The 27,345-nt window shown below is 39.3% G+C and overlaps 1 protein-coding gene across 1 annotated transcript in view; it reads left to right on the forward strand.

Moving 5' to 3' along the window:
* Window positions 1–407: 407 nt before the first annotated feature.
* The window catches only part of LOC145256144 (uncharacterized), a 154,142-nt gene continuing 127,204 nt past the window's right edge, over window positions 408–27,345 (forward strand). The window contains exons 1-2 of the mRNA XM_080114730.1: window positions 408–881; window positions 1,076–2,927. Of these exons, the coding sequence (XP_079970856.1) occupies window positions 1,797–2,927 (1,131 nt within the window). The 5' untranslated portion in view covers window positions 408–881; window positions 1,076–1,796. The remainder of the gene's footprint in view (window positions 882–1,075; window positions 2,928–27,345) is intronic.

The following is a 27,345-nucleotide window of genomic DNA, read 5'->3' on the forward strand; positions in this document are numbered from 1 at the left end:
AGCCAAGTTTCAATACGTGTTCCCTCCTTAGGCATGGCATGGGCGGTGCTGGGTCCTACGGAACCCATCCCGCCTAGGTTAGCATTATAAGTTCAGTAAAGTAACTCTTGACTGGTGGTACAAATGAGATCCTGTTCCTGATTTTATTTTTTGGTATTAGAGAACCTCTGAGTCTGCCCAACCCCCCTGCTCCTCATCTTTATTCTCTGATGCCCCCGGTCATCCCCTACTCAGAGGTCACCTTCCTACCCCCTCCATCCGTTGCTTTATTTTCTCCCACCTCCATTAAGGCCACTTCCCCAAACCCCATTAGGGATGCTTTGCTTGTTTTCTGTTCCCCGGAAAACAGTGGGGGATCTAGCCACATAGAATAGTTCAGGGGGGTCTTACTAACAACACATTAGTAGTTTTTTCCTTATTTTTGAAATGAACATTTTCATTAGTTTTTTCCCACTCCACGAACATTTTATGCCAATTAATTCAAGAACTCTTTCTAATGAAATCGAACTTTATTTTCTCACACATACACACACACACAAAAAAAAAAAAAAAAAAAAAAAAAAAAATGCACACACAACATACAGAAATGAATATACAAATTGTACATAGTTAAATTTTACATTGAACGCTGGGGTTATTAGTTAGATTAGGATCCACAGAGTGATTGAGGTATTTTGGTAAATGTTGCCAGTCAAGAGTAAGACTTCAAAGTCTCATCTGTTACATAGTCAAAAAGACCCTGTACCCTCCCCCTCCCAATTTCTTGTAGGGCCTTGTGCCTAATTTTGTTGAATTGAATTTTTTGTACGTTTTTTATGTTCAATTTTTTCTTTCTCAATAAAATATATAAACAAGATCAAAGTGTAGTATCTGTTCTTCAGGTGCTGCACTTAAGATAATTTGTACCGGTCAATGGAGGGGAAACCCTCTATACTGGGACAATTATTATTTTTGGTAACCAGAGTGCCCCCTTTTTGCCTACTTTTAGGGGAGCTGGTTTTTACCTCACATTAAAAACGGCCTTGTGCCTAATTTGCTCAGTGGGGGAGCAAATAAACACCATCTGTTCTCTCAGTTACTAAACTTTCCGCCACCGGGCTTTCGGGCTAGGTTAAGGTGTTTTCATACTAACTTTCGTTAGCAAGGACCGACCCCCTCCTTTGGGGAGTCAGGACCTAAAGGACCGACTCCACATTTGTGGTAGCTTGGACCCGGAAACCGATCCCCTCTTTTGGGAGACTGGAATCTCAGGACCAACACCACTATCGCTGGTAGTTGAGACCTTCTTTTTTCATTTGTTGTTTTTGCATGTTGTTTTTTCTTCGTTTCGGTCTCACTTCTCGAGACTGGGATGGTCTAATTTCTCAACACTTATTGCCTGAGCAGCACTCTGACCTGCCAGGCCCAAACTTTGTCTATCTTCGCTGCTCTCCCAGTGGATCGAGCAGACAGGGTTCTCTTTCTCACTTCCGTTGGGGTAAGTTAGTGGGTAGGGTGACGTGGGGTAGGGCGGGTGCTTCGTTTCTGCTCCCCTCTGTGGGCAGGGATGCCTATCCCCTCTCTCTCTTAATTGCGACGCGGCACTCTGACCCGCTAGCACCCACTGCGTCTTTCTTCTCTGCTCTCCCCCCTCACGGGGGGATCTGAGCTGCTAACCCGACATCCCCGTGAGGGGAAGTCAAAAACTCTAATTTCTTCAAAGTCCGCTCCTCCCCCTCCTCCCCCTCCATTCCCCTGGGTTTTCTTTTCCCCCCACTACACTTTGGTCCGCGCCAGCGGCCAGTGCAACCGCCACGATGCCAGGCAGGAGGGGTACGTCACCCCAAATGCGCAGCATCTCAACTGCTAACGACTCCCTATGTGAGGGAGCTGATGCATCTCCCGGCGAGACGGCGCCAGGAAACAAGGTAGGGCCCCGGCGCGCGGCGACCTTGGAAGAAAGCGGGAGGGTAGGGCCGCAGCCCGCGGCGACCCCCCGAAAAGCACCTGCAACCGCTCCCCACGAGGGCAACCCAGCGGAAAAAGCTGCCGTTAAGTCAATAGCTGGGGAAAGTGCAGAACCCAGCCAACCAGCTGCACCCCAGGACGGCAGAACCAAGGGAGGAAGACCGGGGAACCCATCCCCCGCTCCCCCAAAGGGCGACTCCCCAACAGAAAAGGAGGAAAACAGCACCGCGGACCAAACCGAGGCGCTGGATGAAGACGTATTAGCCTCCATCTGCTCACTATTCGGCGGGGAAAACAGTGATTGGCCCCCCAACACTCCCCAAGAGGACCAAATACGGAAAAGGGGTGACTCTCCGGCCAGTGGTAACAAAAGCAAGTTGGAAGGAGAGACACCCTTGACAGTACCCACCAAGGCTCCAGCTGGGAACACGGCACCAGAAGGGGAGACACCTCCATCCCCCAAGGGGACAGCCACCCAGCAAAGGAAGAAAATAAGAAAGGGGAGCGGCCCGGAGAGCAAACCAAGCCAGGACGAAACAACGCCAAAGACACAATGGCCTACTTTGCCTGGTAACGGCCCCGTTCCGAAACCAAAAATGCCCATGACAATGGAGAGCCCCACAACACCAGCTACGCCCCCCAACCCGAGTACAGCTGACACCCACCAAGATGGAGGACCGGCATGGGGCCCCAAAGAGCAGCAAGGGAAGTTGACGCCCGAAGACTACAGAGCACTCTTCGACTCCACTTACAAGGAGTATACCCAGGGGAACAACATCCAACCCCTCCCGGGTCAAGTGGAAGTTCTGGAGAAAAGAGTGCTCTCGCTGATAACTTCAGACACCAAGACAAGGGGTCTGACGGGCGTCAACAAGGACACCATGATGAACGTGTTGCTGGAGCAGAACATTCCCGCCAACTACATCTGTAGAAGGAGTTACGCACAGTGGGATGTTCTGCTCCCCACCTCCGAAGACGCAGTCAGGCTGTCCAGGACCTGCCATCAGAGCAGGAACATAAAGCTCCAACCCATCTATATGAACAAGAGGAGAGCAAATGTTTCTGCTCTAAACGTCCCCTGCTATATGGAGGCCAAACAACTGGGGGCTATCCTAAGCCAGTATGGGGACGTAGAGGAAGTCACCCCGGTCCGCGGATTAAGAAACATCATGACCGGGGACTACAAAGTACAGATGGTCCTGGACAAGGCTGGATTCTACGCCATCCCAGCCACACTCAAGTTCGGAGAGTGGACACTCTCCCTTATAGTGGAAGGGAGGAGGCCCCATTGCTGGCTGTGCACACAACAAGGGCATATGGCGAAGGACTGTCCAAAGAGGAATGGAGGAAAGAAGCCCACAAAAGCGGCGGGAACAAGCGTGACAACAAATCAAGCCGCTGCTCCCGCGCCGGCCGCAAATCCTCCAGAGGCACCGACAGGCTGGGTGACGGTCGTAAAGAAAGGCAAGATCAACAAACAGCCATCCTTGCAGACAGTCACCCAAGACCAAGAACAACCGAAGAGCGAGACGGAGAAAATGGACACACAGACACCCTCCTCCTCAAACAAGAGGAAACTACCAGAATCTGAGGAGGAGGCCGCGTCAGAGGCAGAGGAAGAGACAACAACAGTCTCTATGGCCCTGAGCGCAACAGAGATCAGGAGGGCCAGGAGGAGGAAAAGCCGCAAGACACGCGCAAACCCTCCTACCCCCACTGAGACTGAGAAGGACTCCCTCGCAACAACAACACAGGATGAGCCCCCTGTGATCCCAACACCCCAGCAACCCGAACAACCTTCCCCCTCTCCTATAAAGACCCCAAGAAACTTTTCCCGCCCCTCATCCCGTGACAGGAGCCAAAAAGAAGAAAACGAGCAGGCTACCCCCTCCCCAAGCGCTCAGCCTCCCCATCAACCAAAAGAGGTCCCCTCCCCCACTCCCAAAGTCCGCACTGAACGGACCAAAAAGCTCCCCTTCCTGCCAGGAAGCAGGATTTGTGAAACAGACCCTCTCCAACCGGCTCCGGACCTTAAAGGACAACAGAAGGTCCGGTACAATAAACTTAAAAACTTTGAAAAAGTCGGTGGAGACCTAGTAACAGACCCCACTAAATTCAAGGACGCTCCCTTGTTGACCACTTTCGTTAGGGTCGACAAGGACGCTAGGACTGGAGGAATGTGGGCAATGATTAAGGCAGCGAAGAATGCGATCCCAGGCCAGCAGCTGGTGGATAGGGACCATCCTTCACTGACCAACATTTTCTTTAAATGTGAGGGTAGAATCCCCATGTATGTACACCCATCGCTATACAGGGCACTCAAACTAACCTTCCCCCTGGACGTGGGGGGCGTGGCCAAGGATGGATCACCTTCATCGGATTTACTTACCGGCAGCCTCGGCCAGGCCTGCCATGTCCTCACTGCCCAGGATTTCAGACCCGTCTGTGACAGTGCTTGAGGTAAGTGATCATGTCTTTGAACTTGGCTACATTGAATGTGAGGGGCATCAGGTGTCGAAGCAAGGCCTCGCGCGTTGTGAGAGACTTGGTGTCCCTCAAGGTAGATATTGCCGCTATCCAGGAGACCCACTTTGTTTGTGACGGGGATTGTCAGGTGCTGGTAAACGATTACGATGTCTACTCAGCATATGGCAATACCTATAGTCGTGGAATCTCCTTGCTAGTGAGTCGCACCCTGTCAGCGTCGGTGAATGTTGTTCACGCAGGCGAGGACGGGCGGGCGCTTGTTGTTGATGTTGCTGTTAATTGTAGTGTTTTTCGGATTGTTGCTGTTTATGCTCCCAATGCTGCTGTAGAGAGGGCAACCTTTTTTCGACGGTTGGAGGGCTTCTTAGTGGATCCGGAACGGTTAGTTTTAATGGGGGATTGGAATGCAATCCTTGATCCCAAAATAGATAAGGTCGGGGGGACTAGCGGGTCGGCGTGGTGTGACAGCAGTCTGTCTGACCTGATGGCCTCGTGCGATCTCGTCGACAGATTTCGTCTGGATCATCCGGGGCGGGAGATGTGGACGTGGCATCCTGTAGTGCCTTCCCATCCAAGCACTTACTTGGATCGGATGTTAGTTAGAAGAGGCGATGTAGACTTCCTATCTTGCCCCACGTTCCACTTGCTAGGACACTCGGACCATAAACTTGTTATGGCCCGTTTGAGCTTAAGTGCTAGGCCTAAACTGGCCGGATACTGGAAGTTCAACAGCACCTTGTTGAAGCTGGAGGACTACCGGTTGAAGGTCACTGAGCTAATTCAGCGGGCTTTAGTGGGGGCGGTTACAGGGAGTAAGTGGTGGGTTAGTCTCAAGGCCAAAATTAGGCGCTTCTCTGTCCAGTATAGCCAACGCCTCGCGATAGATAAGGCTAAGGCAAAGAAGCGTTTAGAGGATAAGCTGACCCGGGCGGTGGAGGGGGGGACCCCCTAGAGTTAGCACTAGCTAAACAAGATCTCAACCGCTTGGCTAGCGAGCGGTATGAAGGTCAAGTAGTTAGGGCTAGGTTAAACAAAGTTTCTAACGAGGCTGTGAATGTTGACGCTGTTGAGCGTAAGGCTGCTTTAAGGCGCGGTTCGGATGGGTACATTCGTAAAGTACATAACCTGGAAGGACACCCCTTAGTATCGACTCGGGAGATCTGCGAGGGGTTTCGGGAGCATCTATCGGTGCGCTTCACCCAACTACCCGGACTCAGGGTTGATGAGTTTGGCAGCTATTTGGCTGACTCGCCCCGCCTCACGGCGGCTCGGGCGGCTAGCTGTGATGGTCTTATTACTGAACATGAGGTCATTACTGCGTTGAAGCAGGTCGGCTATAACAAATCCCCGGGGCTTGATGGTTTACCCTACGAGTTTTACTTGAGGCTGTCGCCCATGTTGGTCCCTATTCTGAAGGATATGTTCAACCATTGGTTTGCCCAGGGTTCCATCCCTGGACAGGTGACCAAGGGTGTGATCACATTGCTGAGGAAAGGTCAACGGCATGGTGGGAGGGAAAACTTTGATGATTTTAGGCCCTTGACTCTGCTAAACACAGTTAAAGATTTTGGCAAAGATTCTTGCGAATCGCTTGCAGGTTGTCATCACTGACTTGATCGAACCGGACCAGACTTATGCTGTGAAGGGGAGATCGATTCAAGACAATTTGCACTTGATACGCTCGATCATAGAGGGGACAGAAGACGACGCCGAAGCCGCGCTGATCAGTTTGGATCAGTCCAAGGCATTCGATAGGGTCGACCATCGGTTCCTAGGATCTGTTCTAGAGGCCGCCGGATTTAATCCGGACTTCCGCAAGTGGATCTTTGTTCTGTATGACAGGCCGACGGTAGCGGTGCAGATCAACGGTAAGCTGTCGGAGTCATTCGCTGTCTCTCGGTCGGTGCGACAGGGTTGTCCGCTGTCGCCTCTGTTGTATGTCCTGGCGTTGGAACCCCTCCTTCGCAAGTTAAGGGACAAGGCGGCTACACCAGTCCTGCGCGGAATAGCTTTCCCTGGAGGCACACGAGCCAGGGTTTCCGCGTTCGCCGATGACGTCACCGTGTTCGTGTCTTGCCTCACGGACGTTCAAGCGGTGGTCGAGGCGCTCGCTCGATACGAAGAAGTAACAGGGGCCATCTTCAACCGTAGCAAGTCTGTTGGCCTGCGGTTGGGGGCCTGGACCGGGGTAAACTCGCTTCCAGGTATTTTCAGCTGGACCGATGGACCGGTCCGCATTCTCGGTGTTTGGTTTGGACCGGGACTTCAGCTGGAAAAGAATTGGTCGGAAGTACAGTCTAAGGTCAAATCGTCAGTAAAGACTTGGATTGGAAGGAAATTGTCCTTGAAGGGTCGGGCGGAGGCGTGTGCTACATACGTCTTTCCGCTCATCCTTTACCGTTTGTTTGTACTTCCTCTCCCTGCAGAACGACTAACCCGCTTACAAGGGCGCCTCGATTCACTTTTGTGGAACGAGGGTAAGCATTATGTCTGCAGAGAGGTCTGTGTTCAAAATCCGAGCGAGGGAGGCCTGGGTCAGCCCAGTCTCTTGTGTCATAGAAACGCCGAGAGATTGGCTTTCCTGGGTCGTTCGCTTGAAGGAGACGCTCCTTGGGTCCCTGTGGTTGAGAACTCGTTTCCCAACCTCAAACCCAACCCTTCGGTAGAAGGTCGTCGTAGACCGAAGGGGGAGTCCAAGTTCTTCTCCGAATGCCGAACCGCTCTTAGAGCTTTGCCGGGGACCAATGTCCTCGATCAGCCAAGGAAGAAACTGTATCGGGATTTAGTGGAGGGGACCGCGAAGGATCCACTTTGTAGGCGGATGGGATGGTCGATGGAGGTTGTCCGTTCTCAATGGCGTTGGGCGCCGGGACGGGAGATTCTGAATAACTCGGAATTCTCCCTGACTTGGCGACTGGTCCGAAATGCGCTGCCCCTCTTCGACGTACTTTTCCGGTATAAAGAACATACCAGCCGCTTCTGTCCGTGCTGTGACGAACGCGAGCCCGAAACAATCGAGCACGCGTTTTTTAGTTGCAGCCGGATACAGCCCCTATTAAGGTACGTCGAGGGGGTAACAGCTCGCATCGATGCCGAGTGTCTGCTCGATCTCAACGTAGGAACTTTTGTGTACAACATGGAGCCGCCGTTCCCCAGGGAGGAAAGTTTGGTTTTCCTGGCGATCCTAGCAGTAGCGCGCATGACCATTTGGATCGCGCGCCTCAAGTTGGTCCACGAAGGGACATCTGTTCCTGATCGGGATCTGATCGTTTACTTTAAACATTTGCTTAAAGTAAAGATCAGATGCGATTGGAAGAGGTTGCCTAGAGTGGAATTTGACAAGAGGTGGGTGCACAGCACTAGTTTGTGCATCCGTCGAGGAGCCAAGTTTCAATACGTGTTCCCTCCTTAGGCATGGCATGGGCGGTGCTGGGTCCTATGGAACCCATCCCGCCTAGGTTAGCATTATAAGTTCAGTAAAGTAACTCTTGACTGGTGGTACAAATGAGATCCTGTTCCTGATTTTATTTTTTGGTATTAGAGAACCTCTGAGTCTGCCCAACCCCCCTGCTCCTCATCTTTATTTTCTGATGCCCCCGATCATCCCCCTACTCAGAGGTCACCTTCCTACCCCCTCCATCCGTTGCTTTATTTTCTCCCACCTCCATTAAGGCGACTTCCCCAAACCCCATTAGGGATGCTCTGCTTGTTTTCGGTTCCCCGGAAAACAGTGGGGGGATCTAGCCACATAGAATAGTACAGGGGGGGTCTTACTAACAACACATTAGTAGATTTTCCTTATTTTTGAAATGAACATTTTCATTAGTTTTTTCCCACTCCACGAACATTTTATGCCAATTAATTCAAGAACTCTTTCTAATGAAATCGAACTTTATTTTCTCACACATACACACACACACAAAAAAAAAAAAAAAAAAAAAATGCACACACAACATACAGAAATGAATATACAAATTGTACATAGTTAAATTTTACATTGAACGCTGGGGTTATTAGTTAGATTAGGATCCACAGAGTGATTGAGGTATTTTGGTAAATGTTGCCAGTCAAGAGTAAGACTTCAAAGTCTCATCTGTTACATAGTCAAAAAGACCCTGTACCCTCCCCCTCCCAATTTCTTGTAGGGCCTTGTGCCTAATTTTGTTGAATTGAATTTTTTGTACGTTTTTTATGTTCAATTTTTTCTTTCTCAATAAAATATATAAACAAGATCAAAGTGTAGTATCTGTTCCGGCAGATACTGCAAGCTATGACTAGCAAAGACCAGATGTGGGGGCAACCCCACATACCTGACCTTTAACCAGCTCCCATTTCCCACCTCTCGGGAGCTGGTCCCCTTTTCCCCTTCCCCCTCCCTTCACTCCTCACATTAAAAATTGGCCTTGTGCCTAATTTGCTCGGTGGGGGAGCAAATAAATACCATCTGTTCTTCAGGTGCTGCAAGCTATGACTAGCTATGACTAGCTATGACTAACAAGGACCAGATGTGGGGGCAACCCCACATGCCTGACCATTAACCAGCTCCCATTTCCCACCTCTCGGGAGCTGGTCCCCTTTTTCCCTTCCCCCTCCCTTCACTCCTCACATTAAAAATCGACCTTGTGCCTAATTTGCTCGGTGGGGGAGCAAATAAATACCATCTGTTCTTCAGGTGCTGCGCTTCGATTTCTTGTTCTCTTTCGGTGGAGGATCGGTCCTTCACGACTGAGACAATTTTTTATTTTTGTACCTTTTCCCCACGTTAAAAAACGACCCTGGTGTCTAACTCTGTCCCGTGGGGAGGCATAGTAAATAGGTACAACAAATGCATTTCAACCGGAGGAGATTACTTTGAAGGGGATTATATGTATGTACTATCAATAAAAGTGGCCATACGAAAAAGTCTGGAAACATATTGAAGGCAACCCGTATCCTTCGCTCGTTCATTTGAAATAGCTCCCCACGCACTTCCATGCCGTTGATGAATGCAAAGCCGATGGTTATTCTGTCCAATTCCCGCAACAGATTGGATGGAATTTTTATGACTTTCTTTTTTTAATAGAACTGTCAAATTAACGTCTTTACTTTCCGCCAAAGAAATGAGGCAAGTAAAACGCTTGGAAAGATTCTGAAATATTATTAACTGGCCATTTTATCAGATTAGTATTACATTATTTTCGTTCAACCTAAAATGACCTTTCTTTCTTTTTTCTTTCTTTCTTTCTTACTTATGCATATATTAGCAATCTTTACATATGAAAAAGAGATGTACTGACTGGAGAGAAACAATTGCGTACATTGCCAACTACCTTGTTCATACTTTATATATATATATATATATATATATATATATATATATATATATATATATATATATTGTTATTGTTCTTTTTTTTTTTAAGCGATACATACGGTTAATATTGGCTCCGCCTCGGAGCTCATTTTTTTATTTACTTAGAAAGTCGCCCTTTGGACGTATATAACATTTTTATTTATTTATTATTTTTTAAAACAGTAATCTACGTACACGCGTGTTTCAAGGTCATTACCTCTCGTCAGCGTAGTTCAACTGTTTCTAGGGATCGAACCTCAGACCATGTTTACCACAGTCCGGTGCCTTAACCGCTAGGCCATAATCCCTAGATTAATTATACTGTTTATTTTTATCGCTTATAAATTTAGATTTTGTTATTGTTGTTGTTTTTTTTTTTTTTTTATTTTTTTTAAGCGATACATACGGTTAATATTGGCTCCGCCTCGGAGCTCATTTTTTTTATTTACTTAGAAAGTCGCCCTTTTTAATTTGGACGTATATAACATTTTTATTTATTTATTATTTTTTAAAACAGTAATCTACGTACACGCGTTTTCAAGGTCATTATCTCTCGTCAGCGTAGTTCAACTGTTTCTATATATATCTCGATTAGTTTTTTGGAAAAAGAAATCCAGCAGAGTCTTCAATTAAAAGGAAAATCCGAAATATAAGAGCGTATTTATATTTTGTATTTCGTGTACAGAAATTTGTTAGATGAGACAAGTTATTGGTACCGTCGGTTTCGAGCCCGATAATTAGGACCGTTTAAGATATCCATATCAACCTTTCTTCAGCTAATACTTATACTTATAATGTTTATAAATATAAAGGCGTAAGTGACTTGCAAAAAATGAAGCCGCGAACAGTGGCCCACCCTGCAAGAAATGGTCCAGTTGACCACCGCATAATTAATCTTTTGTCTCCTAATTCTCAGATATTATGCGCCCGAGTGATTGCTTTTTCAAATATTCAAGTACAGAGCGACGTTTGGGACTTCCGCTTTCTAAAAATCTATGTCGGTAATAATAAACATAAAAAACGATGATTGAGACGTCCGGTTTCTAAAAAAAATCAATGTCGGTAATAATAATTCAAAATAAATTAGATTAAATATATTATCAATATGAATCAACTTTAAATAACAATCTTTAATCGAACATTGATTTTCCTTAATATGCAAATGAGGTGTCCACTTTATCGTAAAATATTCAAGGATCATACTATATATAAGTGAAATAGGATAGTAATGGACCTTTTGTATATATTAATTAAATTGTGAACAAACAATAAAACACACAAATAGACAGGAATACGAATATATATCTCCAATTATTTACTATAATAATTATATATATATATATATATATATATATATATATATATATATATATATATATATATATATATACAGTGATGATCATATTTATTGGCACGGTAAAATAAAAGTTAAATTTTGTCTAATAAATTCTAAAAAAGGGATTAAATTAAAGAAAATAACAAAGTATATTATGTATTTTTAACTGGCCTTTCCGATGCAGCAATCGGATTTTAGAAAAAATAAATAACAAAGGAACAACAAACATAATTGCAAAAAACCCTTGTTCAAAATTATTGGCACGATTATTTATTATATATATATATATATATATATATATATATATATATATATATATATATATATATATATATATATAATAAATTCCACAGCCAAACAACGTCGCAGCCCACAAGAGCCATGACAGTCAAAGAACCGGAAGTCCAAGACTCGAGTTTCGCCCTCATTTGGGCTCAAATGAGGGCGAAACTCGAGTCTTGGACAACTTTCTACAGAAAAAAAACTTATTTTGTACACTTTTATCTCGCGAATAAACATGAAATTATATATTAAAAACCGTGTTTATTATTTTTAATATCCAACAACGGAGTTCAAGTCAATGATTTCGATTTTAAAACAAAACTAATTTTTTTGATAAATCTCTGTTTGGCATACTCATGAATTATTTTTTTTAAAGAATAAAATTGAATAAAGATTATTTTTTCAAGAATCTTCAGACATTTACCTAGCAAATAAGCATAAAAATATATAGGAAAAACGGGTGATTCTTTTCTGGGACGCCAGGACGCCAGGACTCCAACTCGTCAAAAAGTACGCCACGGGCCAAATTTCATTCCGTCATAAAAACAAATTTATACAGAAAAAACAACAACTTGTTTTTACACTTTTTTCGCGCGATTAAACATGAAATTATATATTGAAAACCGCGTCAACTTATGTCACGGTAACATATATTGAGCGAATTTCTAACAGTATTTTGTCTAGTTTATTATTTATAATACCTTTTCCCAACCGTACCCTCTCCGAGAGAGAGTCGGCTGCCATTTTGAATTTTCCAATACATCGGTAAACACTGCATGTTTTTCGAGCTGAATAAACATGTTACACTGAATAAAAACACAAAAAATATATCCAGTTTGGTAGAAAAGTAACTTATCTTGCCTTTGATAACATTTATTTGTTCTATATTTGTTTTTTGACAACTTTTTTGAATCTATGTGTACAGTAATACAAACCCCATATTTTTATTTAGTGCTTGTTTTTATTTTATTTTTATTTTATTTTATTTTAATCTTTTTTATTATTTTCTCCACTAAATATTATTTTTTGTTAAATTATTTTTTCATTCAAATAATGCTTTTGTCCGACTTTTTGCCCTCAAATTGTTTCAAAAAGTTTTCGTGATTAAATAAACCCCCCCAAAAATGTGGGGGGCAACCCCACATATCTGACCAGTCAAGTCAAGGATTCGTCACTTGACACTCAGTCCAACAGGTGAGGGGCCGGGAACCGGCCCAGCACCTGTTGGAATGAAGTCCACCGCCTGGGTAATACCTAGGAGGTCCACCCTCCCAGGCCTTGCCACTGGGCTTTCCGGTGGGGCAAGTTTATTGCTTGCTGCCTGAGGCGCCCCGACCGGGGAATGCCGACGGGGTTACTCAGGCAATTTTTTAAAATTGCAGGAGTGCCCCTCCTTTAGGGGAGCCTGCGGGGTTCCCATTTTCCGGCCTTGTGCCACATTTTGCTGATGTGGGCAGCAAATAAATATCAACCCCCCAAAAAAAGCTTTTGCGCTTTGGAGGAGCAATCATAAAATAAAAACAACGTTTATGCAGGGTCAACGTTCCCCATGAAGTACCAATTTTTCTAAATAAAATATTTCTTTTATTTGATAATACAAAAAGTGTTTTCTTTTTGTGTTTGTTTCGTAATAACACAAGAAATGTTAAAAACGAAAGAATTTTTAAAAATAAATATATGGTTTCGTTTTTCGTGTCTTCTGTTCAGTTTCGTTACCGTATCCACTTCTGGTAGCTTGATTTTTTTCCGAGCAGTGATCTTGGACATTACCTAAAAATATACAAATTTATTTTCTTTTGGAGGGGAGGGGGGCTCGTTTTAAAACTATATCTACCTCAGTATTTTCAGACATTTTTTCCAAATTATTTACTAAGTAATGTCGAGTGCAACATTACTTGTTTTTTTTTTTGTTTTTATTAAATAAGTTTACACACCAAAAACTTACAAAGCTAGGTAGAAAACGAAAACTTAGAAAAACCAATTTAAACCACTAACCTAGTTCTAAAACAGATCCTTTGTTCGATAAAATACATGCCCATTGGCTGATAGGAAGGGGCGCGGTGGATACTAGAAAGCTGATTGGCTAACTAGAAATCCTCAACATATATAAAAACAAGAAGCAACCACAGAATTCGCGCATAAGCCTGACGAATCCTATAGTGGATGAAACGCAGAATATTCAGTGTAGCTTAATCGCCATATATATTTTATAAATTACTAACTAGCTCTACCTACGTATTGAGCACTTTTGAAGTAAATACTTAAAGTTTACGCATAAATCTATACTTTCGTATATTAAATTTATGTGAGTAAATGAAGTAGTTATATATATATATATATATATATATATATAAAAGTGAAAGTGTCTGTGTGTCTGTGTATCTGTGTGTCTGTGTACATTTCCCTACGACATAACTCTGTCAATTTTTAGTCTACAGACTCGAAATTTGATATACAGGTTACTGAGATTTGGAAAAATCGACTTGATCGGTTTTTGGTCAGTAATTTGGCGATTAAGGGGTCAAAGTTCAACGATTTGACCTTTGAGAATTCTACCAAACTCCCCTGACAATTTTGGGTCTACACACTTGAAATTTTAGATATAGGTTCCTCGGCAATGGATCTTATTTAATAACTTGATTTCAGCCCAAAATAATAAATTTTAAGGGGTCATAATAGGGGTCAAAGTTGAAAAAAATTGACCTCTGCGGTCTCTTCCAAATTATTCAGACAATTTCTGGTCTAAATATTTGAAATTTTACATAAAGGGTATTCAGAGATAGGGCAAGCTTTTTCATCAGTTTGGATCGAAACTTTTTAGTTACCAATATATAAATGTATGTATATATGTCTGTTTGCATGTCTGCCTTAAACTTTCAATAGAGGCGACAGATTTTACCAAGATCAGTATCGTTCTAAAGTTCGACCTTTCGTACGAAAAATATCGAAAAGTTGGCTAAAAACATTAATATCTTCCCCTTCAACTAGACACTTTTCTACAGGGGGAGGGGGTCACTTTTTTCGCCAATATTTTTGAAAGTTATTCTCTCCTTTAGATTGTCTAGCCTTAATTTTAAAAAAATGTCGCTTCCGCTTTGGCCGTGGTTGTAACAGCATAAACGTTAGGTTTTACCCCGTTCTTTTCGTCCTTTGCGGTACGGGTTCGAGCCTGCCTTCCTACTACCACTTTTGTTTTTGCTCAACATACACATTCAAACACACGGGCAACGCTGGGCGCCCATGCTAGTATATATATATATATATATATATATATATATATATATATATATATATATATATATATATAAACAGACCAGTAAATGTATGTATGTGTATGTTCAACAGATAAGCTACTAATCACTAATCACATAACACTGAAATAAACAGGAAATAGTAATCATACACTTGGAATGGTTCATAACGAGTACAATCTTTGTTTGCATCGATGAATAACGAGTGCAGTAAATGTCGACATGTTGAAATGCAAAATGTTTATTCCAACTTGTCGACATATTTTCATTAGTTTTACGCATTCAATTATAGTTAAAGTTAGAAATTGTTTCATTTTAAATCTTTCTTATCTTTCTGTCGTGTTTTTTTTTCATATGTTAGGAAACATAGCTGGAGCGCTAAATATTTTGGTTTCAATTCTAGGTAATGGCATCTCAGCCACTTGTCTTTAAACTTTTGTAAATCAGTACTATATATATATATATATATATATATATATATATATATATATATAGAGAAAATAAAAAAGGAACAAACCGTATTATGTGTTCACCAACGTTTCGTCTTTATTTCGAGACTTCCTCTGGGTGAAATAAAGACGAAACGTTGGTGAACACATAATACGGTTTGTTCCTTTTTTATTTTCTCTATTTTGTCGGAATACTATTTCCATTATTTTCATCATATATATATATATATATGTAAAAGTGAAAGTGTCTGTGTGTGTGTGTGTGTGTGTGTCTGTGTACATTTCCCTACGGCATAACTCTGTCAATTTTTAGTCTACAGACTCGAAATTTGATATACAGAGTACTGAGATTTGGGAAAATCAATGTGATCGGTTTTCGGCCAGAAATTTGGCGATTAAGGGGTCAAAGTTCAACGATTTGACCTTTGAGAACTCTACCAAAATTCTCCGACAATTTTGGGTCTACACACTTGAAATTTTAAATATAGGTTCTTTGAACATGGATCGAACTTAATAATTTGATTTGAGTCCAAATCAATAAATTTTACGGGGTCAAAATAGGAGTCATTAAAAAAAATGACCTCTGCGGTCTCTACCAAATTACTCAGACAATTTGTGGTCTAAACATTTGAATTTTTTCATAAAGGGTATTTTAATCGGTTTCGGTCGAAAAATTGACTTACCAATATATAAATGTATGTATGTATGTATGTATGTTTGTATGTCTGCCTAAAACTTTCGACAGGCGACGGATTTTCACAAGATTAGTATCGTTTTGAAGTTCGATCCTTCAGACGACAAATACCGAAAAATTGGCTAAAAACATTGATTTCTTCGCCCTCAACTGGGCACTTTTCTATAGGGAAGAGTCGCTTTTTTCACCGATATTTTCGAAAGTAATCCTCTTTTTGCGATTGTCTAGCCTATTTTGGGTCTAAACACTTGAAATTTTAGATATAGGTTCCTTGGACATGGATCTAACTTAATAACTTTATTTGAGCCCAAAACAATAAATTTTAAAGGGTCATAATATGGGTCAAATTTAAAAAAAATTGACCGCTTTGGTTTTTTTGCTCAACATACACCTCCAAACACCCAGGCAACGCCGGGCACCCATGCTATTCTATCTTTATTCCTATGAATTCCGTTTTCTTTTGCGTGTATTGATATTCATATTAAAAACTCTCTTTTCTATTTATTTAAAAAGAAAATACAATTTTGTTATATATGGATTGTGGAATTGCATTCACTAGCAAACGATCTAGCTAATTTGCATATACTTTTAAACATTCATTTTACTTAATTCTCTATTAGTTGCTTCGTTTTTTTAATGGGATAATAATCTTTAGTTAACTACTACGTATAATTATATTCATGCAGATATTCTACATGATTTATACTTGCATAATATTTGCGAAAAAATTAATAGTTAACACAAAATTGTTTCCATATATATTTGTGTATACGTATATATTTTTGTTTAATCAATTAGTCTATCTATCTATCTATCTATCTATAAAAGTGAACGTGTCTGTGTGTCTGTGTTTGTGTGCCTGTCTATCTGTCTGTCTGTCTGTCTGTGTACATTTCCCTACGCGATAACTCTGTCAATTTTAAGTCTACAGACTCAAAATTTGATATACAGGGTACTGAGATTTTGGAAAATCAATGTGATCGGGTTTCGGCCAGAACTTTGGCTGTTACGGGGTCGAAGTTCTAAGATTTGACTTTTACGAACTCTACCAAACTCCTCAGACAATTTTGATTCTAATCACTTGAACTTTTAGATATAGGTTCCTTGGACATGAATCTAACTTAAAACCTTTATTAGATCCCAAAACAATAAATTTTAAAGGGTCATAATAGGGGTCAAAGTTAAAAAAAATTGACCGCTTTTTTTTGCACAACATACACCTCCAAACACCCAGGCAATGCCGGGCTGAAATGCTAGTAAAATCATATTTCTGCCTTATATATATATATATATATATATATATATATATATATATATATATATATATATGTGTGTGTGTGTGTGTGTGTGTGTGTGTGTGTGTGTGTGTGTGCAAACACTTAATAAAACATGTTAAAAAACACTTAGAAATGAGTTAAAAACATATTTAATCTGAAAAGGAAACACTAGATAAATGGATCGTCCTTAATCCACGGAGTTTCGAAGAAATACTCTCCTTCTCATCAGAGGGTAGGAATTAGGATCGGATTTTGCATGCAGAAGTATTTGATGAAACAACAAGTAAGTCAAAGATCTTACTTGAAAACAAAAAAAAAGTGACGCAGAGGGAATATGGTTAAGAAAAAGGTGATTACACATGAATGGATAGTCTGGTGGAAGATAAAAAATCCAGTGACGGTAAAATCCAAATGTAAAACTTAAAGAAAGTTAAAAGAATTTCCATTTGTACAAGTAAAATCCAAGGAAATCCCGTAATTGGAAGAAGATGGTCCATAATATTCCAAAGGCAGAAATCCATGGAATAATTCACAAAAATGTGTACAAGGAAAAAAAGAAAAGATTCCAATGATATTAATAAAACAAAAATAAGATGTGCTTTTTCACTCTACTTCCGAGACATAAATCTAAATAAGAAAGATCAGGGAAGAGAAAGAGGAGAGAGAAAAAAAAGGAGAGAAAAAAATGATGATAAAGTTAAATATAAAATATAAAATAAAGGGAAACGAAAGTCAAAATGACCCAGACAGAAAATGTTAAAGGCGCGAAAAATATATATAGGGCAAAATAATATAGGTCAACTGAAATGTACAGGTCATCACTTAAAAAGATGTCAGCAAGAGTTGTTAGAAGAAACTAAATGGAAAATAAATAAATAAATTAATAAATAAATAGAAAATAAAATAAAAAATAAATAATAAATAAACAATAAATAAAAAAATAATAATAAAAAAAAAATAGAGAATAAAATATAAAATATCTCTGATCTATTAATTATTCACGTGTTCATTAATATTTTAATTATTCACTGATCTGAGCGCGCGCACACACACGCTTGATCAGGGTAGCTACTTAATTATGAATTTAAAATTTATAATTATATTTAATAAGTTTTTGTAAGCATCGCCTGGACATTGTTTTTACTAGTTTTCGGTATTTATTTGCTTTCCCACCAAAGCAAATTAGGCACAAGGGCGCTTTTAATGTGGGGTAAAACCAGCTCCCCTAAAAGTAGGCAAAAACGGGGCACTCTGGTTACCAAAAATAATAATTGTCCCAGTATAGAGGGTTTCTCCTCCATTGACTGGTACAAATTATCTTAAGTGCAGCATTTGCAGAACAGACACTACACTTTGATCCCGGCCCGAAGGCCAAGAACAACAGAAAAAGGCAAGCCTCTTTTCTGCAATGATTAAAAAATGAACCATAATTTCTAAAGTAAAAGGCACGTGTCACAGATTAAACAAAAGTTAACCATGAAGACGATCATTGTTTTGTCCTCCTAATAAAGAAATATTATTCAACCCTAAAGCCTGGCATAGAAGGCCACGCATGTTGTGTGTTCCAAAATGAACGCATTGATACGAAAATGGTTCTCTTTTGGTAATAGGAGTGCTATTCTCTTGTTTTGACACGTAGAATGCTTTGGGGGGGGGGTGCACTTGGTGCATATCGAACTTAAAGAAAAAGGGGTTTGCGAGATAGGTGAACTCTTTGACCCGTCCAGATCTGATAAACAACAACAAGTTAAACATTTTTGGGAGAAGGATTTATCGTTCTTGAATATATCCAGACAATTATCCCCCCCCCCCCCAGTCGTTGAGATTTTTATTTATGTCACGTTTCGACCGAAAGTGATGTTTTCTGTTGTTTTCTGTTCCAGTCAGATTATTGGGAGACGTTGTTAGCATTTACGTTGGGTTTCTCTCTCGCTTATCCTGTTTACAGCAATTGTTGAGATTAGAATTGGCATGCTCAGGTGTCAAGCTAGAAAAGAAAAACCGGAGAGGAGGAGGGCAAGAAAACGTAGAAGAAAAAAAAAGAAGTATTAGTTGTAGTAATGATGGGAGGAGGTGAAAGAGGAGAAGGAGGAAGAGGAGGAGAAGAAGAAGAAGAAGAAGAAGATGATGATGATGATGATGATGATGAAAACAAAAAGACAAAGAAGCAGCAGTAATAAGAGGAAAAAGTAGAGAAAAAGAAGAAGTAAAAAAAGAAGATAAAGATAAAGTATAAACAGAAGACGAAGGAGAATGAAAGAGAGAGAAGGGGAAGCAGGAAAAGAACAACAAAAAGTATAATTTTTATGATAGTTTTTATTTGCAGGAGACGATGGCCCCTTTAAGAACATTCATACTATTGTTTGTTCATGTAACACGATTCAGCGATACAGGAAATTACTGACAAAATAATTTTCCAACAAAGGACATTTTTTTCTTTCTTATATAGTTTTAAAGGTTTTAAAGAAACTTCCAATGCTATATATTTCCCCAGACCCTCTGGCCTTGATGAAGGAGAGATTAAAACTTGCTGTTATGGTTTCAATTGATGTGAAATAGCAGCAAGGGGAGACTTGATTCCAAATATTTCTCATATGTTATATGTCTTCTCTTTGGTTTTCATACGTAAAGCAAATTTCACAGTGTATAAAGATTATTTGATATTGGAGATATTCATAATCGTACCCTATTTCCAAAAGAGGGGAGATATAACATATGAGAAATATTTGGAATCAAGGTTCCTCTTGCTGTTATTTTAGATCATTTTAAACCATAGCAGCAAGTTTTCGTTTACCCTCCATCAAGGCCAAAGGTTTTTTTTTGGGGGGGGGATATCAGATATTTTGTAATTCATATGCAAAACTAGGAAAACAAGTAACTATCATTGACGTATTTTATGGTTATAAAGAACTGCTAAAATTAGGTTCTGAACGATGGATAATCCTCTTAAGATGCGACCTAAAGGGCAAATGTCACATAGCCCAATACACAAGTCAGGTCATTAGCTTTCCAACGAACCTTCATTTGTTAAATTCTGATCAATAGTCGCTGAGAAATTAATAAGTTTTTTCGTCTTCGGTTGTCTTCCCTGTGGCCTTACTAGGCTACTAATATATATATATATATATATATATATATATATATATATATATATATATATATATATATATATATATATATATATATATTAGTGATGGGACGATTCCAAAGTTTTTTCCCGATTCCGATACAATTACCGATTCCTTTCAAAATTTCAGATCCGATTCCCGATTCCGATTCTGATTCTTTTAAAATTTATACATATTTAATTAGAGATTTGTTTTGTTTTTGTTTTTGTTTTGTTTCTTTCGTAAATTTTCAAATTATTACATAAACCCCTGGGTAATGTCCGCGTATATTTTTTCTCAAATGTTTGCTCTGTAATTGATTAAAAATTATAAGACAACAAAACATTTATTTTGATTTTAAAACAAAGCTATATTGTATCAGTTCGTATTTACTGTATAACATGCTACTTACATAAATAGTTGAAAATATTCGAAGATTGGTAGGCAAAATAAGAAAACGATGTAAGAACAACATATTTAACAACGCCACTTCTCATTGTTACGAACGAATTTTTAAATAATAATGTTACTATTCTATTTAGAAAAAAAAATTTTTAATGTGAGATTGCGTGAGCTTTCTGTGCCTTCTCTCTATGAATCAACTAAAATCTTATTTTAATTATAAAAATTTGGTAGGTTATTAAATTGATTTAGTTTGCTATAAAAAATAAAACAAAACAAAAACAAAACGAAGTACAAATGGTGGTGATGATGATAATGATGACGACAACAACAACAACGACGACGACGACTTTGTAGATTAACACGCAGCTAAATCCTTATTTAAATATTTATGAAATATTACTTTTATAGATTACGTGTTAGAACATTTTTTAAATTGACGGAAAGAAAAGCGATCATGTTACTTGTGCCATTTACGTCCCTCATTAAAAAACGAAAATTTCAAAAAATAATTATATTCTACGTACCCGTTATGGAATGAAGTTCTCTTTAAAAGTTCACTTAATTTCATCAAGTAGTTTTGTTTTTACAGCTTGTTTTCAATCTCGAGAACATGGAATTTCTCTAATAAATCGCTTAATTGATATCAAAGGGAAGTAATCCATTATATTTCGACCAAAATCAATGCTAATAGCGTAGTTTAGATTGACTGTTTCGAATGCCTCGAATGAATGCTTTTAGCGATAAAAACAAAACTACTTGATTAAATTAAGTGATTTTTTTTATGAGAACTTCATTCCATAACGGGTACGTAGAATATAATGTTTTTTTTTTTAATTTTCGTTTTTAAATGGGGGACGTAAACTGCAAAAGTACCGCGATCATTTTAGAATTTAGAGTGTGAAATCGGTTTCAAATATAAATTTAACGTAAAATGATCATCGTTTCTGGCCACCCTAATTCTTTATGGATGTTAACTAAATTGTTTCCCACTAAATAAAGTTCGATTTGCAACGTTGTAAAATCATTGTAATCGTTTAAAAAGAAGACACCCCCTCCTCCAATAAGCGCACATAATTTAAAATTGGTAACACAAACACACTACAATGTTTTGGAAAAGCAGCTCATTTTACGTTAAATTTATTTCTGAAATTGACCCTCTATTTTAAATTCCTAATCGTTTTATATTTATTTATTTTTTTATAATCATGAGTGTTTATAGGCAATGTTTATATTTCATTTTTAAATAGTTACGTGTAAAACGCTACGAAGATGTAAATAATGTATTCTCGTGAACTTATCGGTGTTTTTTTTTTATTCCGTTTTCATTTTTCGCCCATCGCAATTATAACTTTTTGTTGCGAAAAGAAAAGTTCGATTCTCCATTTTATAAACGACACAGCCTTTTCCCACTACTAACCCTAAGTCCGTGATAATACAAAAAATAAAGCGATTATTTGTGTTTTTATGATTTTGCCGATTGGGTTGTGAGTCAATGGTATAAAAATCAGTTAACTGCTTTAAAACGATTAGAATGGCTGGGAAACGGGTAATCATTTTATATTAAATTTAGGAATTTAAGAAAATTGGGCAACGGAAAATGGCCATTTTCGCCAACTAGGAATAAAAAGGAAATTATTGAATAAATATCGACTGAAAATTAATTTGATCCCGGTTCTTGCAGAAGAGGACTCCCCATATCCCACCCCAATTAAAAATATATTAATATACTAATTGTTCTATTTTGAGCTCTCGAATGCTGGAATTTTTCGGTTGAAATGGAGAATCTGCACAGAATTTTGGTTCGAAGTCAAATCGACCGAAACATTAACAAAGTTTAGTATCTCTTCTGATGCTAGACTTCACCTCTTTTCGTTCAATGAAGGAGAAATGACCGAGACAATTTTTGTTCCGACCAAAAGTGCCCTTTTTGGGAGCTGGATATTCCCCATATTTAAAAATGACTTTCTATCAAACTGTACTTTCTGGGGGGGGCAAGTAAATAAAAACACTCAATATGTAAACAGTAGTACAAAGCATGTTCATAACTTATAGACATCGATTTTATTTGGTTTCACATTTAAATTTTCTTTTTAATATATTGGGGGGGGGGGGCTTTAAAAAGACTCTTGAACAACAAGCTATTTTCAATCGATATTTATTTAATAATTGCCCGAAATGTATATGGGCTACTAACTCTCCATCCTAAATTCTAAAATAATTTTGTTTTTAGTGGGTTCACAAATATCGCTCAAAAGTAGAATTTCAATGCGGGTGGAGGGCACTTTTAAATGTAGATATAATTTCTTTTTCAATTTGAAAAATTTCTAAATGTTTTCTCTTTATCTATTTTATTCAGGCTTTGATAAATTCATTGCGATATATTCATGTATATTTTTACCGTTTGCGAAACCCCGAGAATGATGCGATAAAAAAAAAAGCAGACTGTGTCAGACAAAGTGGCCCCAGAAAAATAAAATAAAACTCGCCCAGTCGTTTGAAATCTTCTAACATTAAACTGTGAACTCCCTGGGAAGTGGCCTGTAAACATTTGGCACCTAGGTGCGGAAAAAAAAATACTTGCCCGTTTTAAACCGTTTGATAAGGGGATGGACAAGTGACCTCTAAAACATTTACTTAAACCAATAAAAAATCAAATGAAAGTTGAAAGCGATTCCCCTACAAAAATACAAAACAAAATTAATTGCTTTTTTTCGCCATTGCTTGTCATATTTGCCAATGCCGAGTAAGGGAGCGGACAAAAACCTAACCGGACAAAATCCAACACTATTGTATTCTACTTTTGATTTAATTAGCAATAATGTTTGATATTATTTTTCTTGACAAAGTATTTTTTTAAATTTAAACAATTTTTCCAATTCATTGAAAATAAACTGCATTCATCTAAAGGTTATCTAGCGAATTTTCGCAAAGTTTCACTTTTATTTTGCTTATATTACGCAGATAAAATAAATTTAAATCTTCTTTTAATGTTAGCATGATCTATAGAGGTTAGTTTTACTAATAGTTTAAAAGGAATGAATATTTATCAACGGTATCAGCAATGAAAAATTAACATAATAAAATATTAAAAGAATCGGTTTTGGAATCGGAAATTAGGCACAAATTTTTCCGATTCCGATACCGATTCCGATACCGATTCCGATACCCCGAAAACTACCGATTCCCGATTCCGATTCCGATTAATCGGTACAACACTAATATATATATATATATATATATATATATATATATATATATATATATATATATATATATATATATATATATCAAGGTAATGGGAACGAAAGTTTACCCAATTCAAGCAATGTAGAATTCTACCTAATAAATATCAATATTTATATAATAATATATTAATCTCAACCGAATAAAAAAGCTCAATACAAACACAATAGGGAGTAGAGTTTGTAAGCTTGTCACAAAGAAAAGAAATCAAGACAGTAAATTAAAATTTACAAGTAAATTTATTGTTCGACAGCATGCATAAAAAACAATGAAAAAAATCTTTATTCCGCGAAATGTCAAAGAATGCTATTCTTCTCTCCAGAGGAAAGAAAGACATTAGCAAATTATTATTATAGAGAAACTAAAATTCGCTGGTTTTGGCAACTGCAAGAGGGATTTTAAAATCCGGGCCAACAAAAATGGAACCCGGAATTGGATGACCTAATCCTATGACGCAAGTCGTTTTATGGGTCACGCCGTTGTATGGAGCAAGGTTCGAATGAACTTAAATCCTGGTCACGGCACCAAATTGTATATGTGTTATATACTGGTTGGTATGAAGATGACGTATATTCTGTATTGTTGCTGTTGTTCGTCTTAGGAAGAGTCTTAGTGTTTCATCTAGAGACAAGGTACATTCTACTATACACACACACAAATATATATATATATATATATATATATATATATATATATAGTTTGTTTACTTACTGTACATATCATCTCATTCATACTTAACGGTTCCCAATTCCCGAGTTCGACGGAAACATTTCCGAGTTTGACAAGATACATCTGAAGAAGGTCGGAAATTACATCGACCGAAACGTTGTGAAAATGACACTTAAGATGAGAAAACTAATCCGAAGAATACAAAGAATAGGAATGACCAATCCTCATCTAAAAAATTCAAAAACTGATGTTTTAAAGATTGAGAAATTATTGAGCGATGACGATTACGTCGCGATCTTATTTCATCCTGCAGTTTCGTCTATGGTTATGTACCTGTTATTCACTTCTGCGGCAGAAAAAAAAAAAACTACACAAACACTACAAGAATTTATTTTACCTCCGATTTTGATTAAATCGAACGCAGGCCTTTATCAGTTAAAATCTCGGGACCCTGTAATTGATTTCCAAGTGCAGAATGCGCTAATAACATAACAATTCAATGTGCTGAGTTACTGTGTCATCTATTTATCACTTCCTACCATCCATTCTTTATATGGCAATTGAAGCAGGATTGATATATATTTGCAAAATAAACTGAACTGAATTGAACTTTCTTTCCACGTCTCAATCCTGTGACATAATGGCAGGAAAGTGAGATTTGAAAAGCTTGCACCCTACACGAAGAGAACTAGACTGCAAAAAATGCCTGGGCAGCCTCGTCAGCATTTCCTGGTAGGTGCACGTCAGGCGATTAGCCATACATTAACTCGTTCTCAAGGGAAGAAGCCAAAGCCTGGGAGGATGGACCTTATAGAACTGCACGGGGTCAGAGACATATGTCAGTCAACGGGGAACAAGCTATCTCAACAATGGCCGAGACTCTGTTAGCTTTGGTGCTGAGGGAAAACATCGACTGTTGCTGTAAAGCAACAAATATTAGAAAGGTCAAGGATGTGATATTTAGGTTCGACTGAAAGACAGTAGATGTTAGACAACCATGCTAGCGTTTAGAGAAAATTGAATGGCTAGTTAGGCGGCATGGTGGAGAGCAGTTACTTCATGGCAAGATACGTCTGGTATAAAAACCACTCAGAGAGAAAGTCAGTCGACAAGTCAAGCGCTTTTTTTTACATGGGGTCACCACTTATCAAGGCCCGAAGGCTACTCAGGGATAAGAGTTATTGCGTATACAGTAATCAATGAGATAGTATTGTAGTAATCATTAGTATTAGGGGTTTTGATAGAGTGTCTTACTTAAGGGGGCGGTTTGTCAGGAGTTTGTTTATGTTGGACTTGAAGACGTCCAAGTTGTAGTCAGGTGAGAAACAGGCAAGCGGCAGAGAGTTCCACTGGTGTGCAGTTCTAAGAAAGAAGCTTTGCTCATGGAATCTACGTTTGGATTTAGGCACAGATAGAGAGTCGGAAAAATTATTAACAGTAGTTTCAGCCAGACGGGTGTTTCTCGTGAAAGATTGTGAGGGGGGGACGAGGGATTGGAGCTCAGACGAGCACCTGCTATGGAAATAACGATAAAACAAAGACAGGCTCGCAACGTCTCTTCTGTGGGAGAGGTTGCAGGGAAGAGAAAAGGACATCCCCTACTAAACCACGAAGTCTATTTTGTACTCTGTCAAGGCAGGGTAGGCTGTTTTTAGCAGCTCCTGCCCAGATGTGGCAGCAGTACTCCATCCTTGGACGTACTTGGCTTTTATACAGATAAGGAATTGCATCAGTAGTTAGATATCTTCTGGAGCGGTAGAAGGATCCCACCATTTTCCCAGCGTCCCTGGCAACAGATTTGATGTACGTGCTCCATTTCATATCAGGAGTAAAGGTCAAATCCAGAAGCTTGTCAAAACATGGAACCTCTCCAAGACGAGAGCCATCCATTTCAATTGATGCCAGCTGGGGATCAGAGCGTTGATGATGTAAAGATAGAAGCTTGGTTTTGGATGCATTAAAAGTGACCAGCGGAATGTAACATCACTGACGTGGCAAGCCTTAATCAAAATCAGAGGTGAAATAAATACTTGTAGTGTCTGCGTAACCCTTTTTCTGTCACAGAAGCGATAACAGGTCCATAACCGTTGACGAAATTGCAGGATAAGATCAGATCGCTGCGTAATCGCCAGCTCTCAATAATTCCTCGACCGTTAAAACATTAACATCAATTTTTGAAATTTTAAGATGAGAATTGGTTATTTGTATTATTTGGATTCTTCTGATTACTGTTTTCCTCTTGAGTGTAATTTTCACAACGTTTCGATCGATGTAGATCAAACCGACCGCTATCCTATTCGTACTTCTTTTTTTAGGGTGCGAGGGTTGTCAACCAGTCGGTGAGGCGCCTCGGATACAGATTGTCCAGGCGGGGATGCACAAGACACACCAGTATGGGCCAACCAAGCAGCCGTTTATGAAGGTGAAAGAATGAAAAGGTAACGAAAAGTACACGATTGTCACTAATGCTTTTCCAGTTCCAATAATTATCTGTTTGTTTGAACCAGAAGCAGCAGCAGTGAATGTTGTTTATGCGCATCGACTTGCGATTGATAAAAAAAAGTGCGACTCAGTAGTTTACCAACAATCCTTAGAATGAGGATATTTATTTCCAATGTTGGATGGCAGACATTGACATGCTGTTGCTTGGATCTCTCTTGCACTTGGTTCACCGGGTATATTTATCAGGTAGTTTTTGAATTTCGTTTTCATAAATTCCTCACTCTCTATCAGTGCCTAAACCTAAACGTAGATTTCACCAATAAAGCTTCTTTCCCAGAACTGCCCGTCTGTGAAACTGTTCCACTGGCCTGCTTTCCAGCTGACTACAATATTGTCATCTTCAAGTCCAATGTAAACAAGTTCT

The sequence above is a fragment of the Euprymna scolopes genome, chromosome 32, assembly GCF_053919585.1.
Source record: "Euprymna scolopes isolate OS-2025 chromosome 32, ASM5391958v1, whole genome shotgun sequence".
Classification (NCBI taxonomy): Eukaryota; Metazoa; Mollusca; class Cephalopoda; order Sepiida; family Sepiolidae; genus Euprymna; species Euprymna scolopes.